Here is a 5,111-nt window from a genome sequence, read left to right on the forward strand (position 1 = left end):
ATGTAAATTTTACTCGAAGCATAATTTGATGATGCATTTTACCTCATCTATTATAGATGCTCTAAACTTGTAGGTGATTCCAAGTATGGCTCCAGGTAAAGTCCAGCCGAGAGCTGAGGCGAAGCCAACACTGGAAATTTAGCAGTTTTCTAACTGCCGAATCAAACTTCCTATGAAAATAGTGCAATTTATTATTTCCAGACATAACAGATCATGTCTTCGGCTCGCTCTAATGTTTGTAGTCGTCGCTAGATGGTCTACGAATTTGAATGTAATTCTTGTTACTTCTGATGTTCTTTATACTGCCATGACATTTCATGAATAGATCAAAATAAGTTCCCGCAGAAAAAAATTGCCAGTGGAAAAAAAATGACATCCCTGTCCCTGCGATGAACACGCTTAAAATCATGTCGATCTGATTCTTCGAGGAGATATAAATTTCAGTGTTCCAAACAGTGAAGATCACCTTCAGAAGCAATGTCGCCTAAAAACAACCTTCCGAAGCTAGGAAGGTTTCAAAGACACTGCAGGCAATGCTGGAAGATTGCAACCTCAGTTCAAATGCTTTGTTGAGTCAAAATAAGAAGAAAAATAGTAAAAATATCTCATGAATTGTTCGTGAGGTTGCAATTATGGGCAGCAACTGGCTAAGTAAGAAAGCCATCCAACCAAATCTTCTCTGTCTCAACACACAGCAAAATCATCACAAGGCAAAAAGAAAACGTCAGATTGAGTGCAATGCATGGCACAAAACGAGCCTTTATTTACCAAGTTTAGCATACAACATATTTTTATTTAGATAAAATTCAACAAACCAAACTAAATTAGCTATAGACCAACCGACTTCCAGGATTATTTGTACCCTCATATTGTACCCCAAAGAACAACACTAAGCGATTGCTTTCTGTTTTCACTTTCAAAACTGCTCATACGAAAGCCATCATTGTTTAGTCTTTCCGGAGTTCTAGACTTCAAGGTACTTGCTGGCTGTGTGGACATCCTTGTCTCCTCTTCCACTGCAGTTGAGAACCACCCTCACACCATCCGGTAGTGTTGGGCAGAGCTTCTCCAGGTAAGCCAGCGCGTGGGATGTCTCCAGGGCAGGGATGATGCCCTCCAGCCGAGAGGTGCGCTTGAAAGCTGCATGCGGAGGAAGGAGTTAGATGCTGAAGGTAGCATACATGACAGGGGGACTGTCTAGACTACTGAATCAGTTTTCAATCGATCAGGGACATCACCAGCAGGCTTAAGACAATTAGGTTCACGGTACTAAAAGCTACAATATCCCAGACTCCCACTATAACATCATTATTTGTTGCAATATTCAAGCCTATTACTTAATATTCAAGCCTATTACTTAGCACTGTAGGGTGAGGAAATGGAAGCTGCCAGGTTACCACCATCTTATTTTTCAATAATGTGGTTACTTGCAGCCAATATCTAAGATGGAAATATCAAGCATGTTACGTGTTATTTTTCTATAATTCAGTCACTTGGAGATGCCTTGGTATTAAGTTCATTGTGTGCTGAAGTATTAAAGATTGCAACATCAACCATGTGCACATACATGCCATTGATTCAGCATGTCAAAACTATCACGTGTTATTTCTCTCCTACATTCATTATGTATTGCAATTGACCATGTGTTTAAAATTACTCAGTAAAGGTTTACAAGCTGGCAATTCATAAACAACAGCTGTTATTTTTCTATAATACAGTCACTTTCAGATGCCTAAAGTAGTGTTTGTCATTCATTTCGCGTTGCAGATTTAGTCAGTCAAGGTTTATAAACTAGCGATTCAGAACGTTTTAAAACAGTCACTTTCTGATGACTTATAGTGTATGGTATCGAGATGGATTAAGATAATCCAGCTTTTCCAACCAGCATTTACTTAATTTTTTTCCGTTCGGCTAACAATTTTTTCCTGCTTAACTGCCTACTTTTCCACATCATATTCTAAAACAGGTTCAGCAGCTGTAAACTGAAACTTGCTGTCTCAAGAGTTTTAACCTTCTGTAATGCCTACAGTGTACCATCCAAATTCACATGTAAATCTAGACCAGCGATAGTGCCTAAACCACAGACTTGTCACGTGAAGATATATGAAAACACTCAGGATGTCACTCAGAACTACTATCAGCATTTAGTACATGGACTAGAAGTCAACTGGATGAAAATCAACTGCAGCCAGTATGCAGGGTAAATAGAGCAAGTGATCAAGCATGACAAGGAAACATAAATGGTAGAGAAACATACCGTCCAATGCCTCCTGATCTGTCACACTATCATATTCAGCACGTCCAATATCCCTCAAGAAACTATGCTCAGGTCCAACACCTGGGTAATCCAACCTATGAAATTGAAACAATGGATAATAAGCCCACTTGACGTAAGAAAAGAAAAATGCTTCCAACTTAACATCAGAATACTTACCCAGCACTGATGGAGTGGGGCTCAATCACTTGTCCATCAGCATCCTGCAATACATAACTCAGAGATCCATGGAGAACTCCGACTTCCCCCTTCGTTAATGTTGCAGCGTGCTTGTCAGTGTCTACACCATGACCAGCAGCCTCCACTCCAATCAGTCTTACATCCTGATCATCAACAAACTCATGGAAGAGACCCATGGCATTTGATCCACCACCAACACAAGCAACCAGCACGTCAGGCTTGCCACCCCACTTGTCCATCGCCTGTCTACGGGTCTCCTTGCCGATCACCTTATGGAACTCCCTCACCATCATCGGGTATGGGTGTGGACCCGCAACTGAGCCCAAAATGTAGTGTGTGGTCTCTACGTTGGTGACCCAGTCACGGATGGCCTCTGAGGTAGCATCCTTCAGCGTTGCAGTCCCAGAATGTACTGGCCTTACCTGTGCGAAGACACACACACATGATGAGAAACAAACGAACAAGCCTAACAAGAATTCTTCCCCAGCAGCATTTCACATCTCAGAGCTTATGATTTGCCAAATAAGTAATAGCCGCAACGGATACTTGGAAACACAAAGGCATATTCTCCAGAGATAAGGCATGTGGATGATACAAGCTCCGCACATACCTCTGCCCCAAGAAGCTTCATCCTGAAAACGTTAAGCGCCTGCCTCTCCATATCTTGTGCACCCATGTAGATGATGCACTGCAGCCCAAACCGAGCACACACTGTTGCAGTGGCAACCCCATGCTGGCCAGCCCCAGTCTCAGCAATAATACGCTGCTTCCCAAGCTTCTTGGCAAGCAGAGCTTGTGCCACAGCATTGTTGATCTTGTGAGCACCGGTGTGGTTCAGATCCTCCCTCTTGAGGTAAATCAGTGGGCCAGTGCCATCAGCACGCTTGTAGTGCTCCGTCAAGCGCTCCGCAAAGTATAGCGGGCTCTCGCGGCCCACGTAATCCTTGAGGATGCCGTCAAGTTCTTTCTGCAGATAGAAGAAATGTGGTGTCAAACTATAAATACCTGCCTTTCCATAATCTCCCTATCCAACATGGCTTGCATTTATTTATTCGCTTGATTAGAGGGCAATACTACATGACTATCCTAAACCCAAATTCTCCAAGCTTTGATTCTGACACCATACACAAAGGGCAAGCATCTAGAGCCCTATGATCACACTTCCTCTCTGATCGGCGCAACTACCAACCAAATGCAGCCAAACACACATTACCAAAGTATGTGGAGGCGGCTCCCAGAAAGGGACTAAATAAAAGCCGAATCTGCTGGCAAATCAAATACAGTGGAACTAGCGTTTCAAAGGACAATCTGTTGTGCGATTTAGATGTGACCGCTCCCAACTACCACAACCAAAACATGGCAAAACTCCAACAAATAATAGCTAAAAAGATAATGATAAAATCAAACGGCAATACACGCAAAACCCCATATCTGCAGGCAGGATAAAATCCTCCTACAGATGAGCCATCAAATCGCCTATATCGCCTACGAAATGGTGGCGCGGACGCTCTAATACCACGAATCGCACAAAAATGAATGCACCAGATCCTCAAGAACATGGGGCTCTCGCGTTTACCTGGAAGTCCTCGTCGTCGGCGAGCGCGTGGAAGGCGGCCTCGAGCTCGGTGAGGGCGTGCATGAGGGTCTCCGGCACGTACTTGCCCCCGAACTTGCCGAACCTACCGAGCGCGTCGGGCCTCGCGATGCCCGCCCCCGCCACCTCGGCCCCGTTCACTCTCTCGGCAACGGGGGAGGGCGCCTCCGCCGCGACCGCCTTGGCCGGCCGCATTGACGCGGACGCCACGACGGACGCGCCTCTCCGGGCCGACGGCGTCACCATCCGCAGCACCGCGCGGGAGGGCAGGGGCGCGGCGACGGCGGCGGCTGGGCTAGGGTTTCTGATTGCCGAGGCGGCCATTGGCTGCGGCGAGTGGCAGAGAGAAGAAAGAAGGCAGGTATGAAATCGGAGGGGATTAAAGAATGATGAAGAGTGGGTGGCTTAACACGAGGAGGGTGTACCCGGCGGGTATATAAACCGGTCGCCTTGGAACATTTCCCGCGGGGTTGGTGGTGGGACACGTGAGCCTGGCGTACCGGCAGGGGGCTATGGGAGGGCGGAGGGCTGGCGCCGGTGTTGGTGCACCGGGTGCGCTTGAGGATCACTTTTCTTCCAAGGTAAGGCCCACAAGATCTGGGAGCCGGATCCGGACGGGACGGCAGCCTCTCTCGTCGCGATGGCAGAGCCGCATTGTAGTAGAGCACTGTGTGTGTGTCCACGCTCGGGTCCACGTCAATGGTCCTACGTGGGTCATCCTCCACCCATCGTTGTATTAAGCCGCTCGTCGTGGTGGAGCCTTTGACTTGATTATCCCAATCACATGTTGCATGCGATCTCATCACTTCATATCACGAAAACACGGGGAAACCTCCACTGCTCATGTGATCCGATACTATGCCACTATGCTGTAGTAGTAGAGAGGAGTGATTCGATGCCCAAACTCGCACCTGCAATGAAGAGAAAATTCAAGATAAATACTAAAAAATTCAAATTTCTTTTATATGATAGATAATTTGGTGCGTGACAAGCGTTTCAAATTTCAGATCATGAAAACCTGAATAGCTCTCTGCAAAAAGGTCAAATTTAGGACCCGTAAAA

The 5,111-nt window shown here is 46.1% G+C and overlaps 1 protein-coding gene across 1 annotated transcript; it reads right to left on the reverse strand.

The window, feature by feature from the left end:
• Window positions 1-729: 729 nt before the first annotated feature.
• LOC119336313 (tryptophan synthase beta chain 1) lies at window positions 730-4,459 on the reverse strand. The gene is made up of 5 exons (XM_037608305.1): window positions 4,032-4,459; window positions 3,066-3,422; window positions 2,435-2,877; window positions 2,258-2,352; window positions 730-1,140 (listed from the first exon to the last, which is right to left on the reverse strand). Exons 1-5 carry the CDS (start codon window positions 4,371-4,373, stop codon window positions 965-967), a joined length of 1,413 nt encoding a protein of 470 aa, XP_037464202.1. The 5' UTR covers window positions 4,374-4,459; the 3' UTR covers window positions 730-964.
• Between the last annotated feature and the right edge of the window lie 652 nt (window positions 4,460-5,111).

Source organism: Triticum dicoccoides, chromosome 7B (genome assembly GCF_002162155.2).
Source record: "Triticum dicoccoides isolate Atlit2015 ecotype Zavitan chromosome 7B, WEW_v2.0, whole genome shotgun sequence".
Lineage (NCBI taxonomy): Eukaryota > Viridiplantae > Streptophyta > Magnoliopsida > Poales > Poaceae > Triticum > Triticum dicoccoides.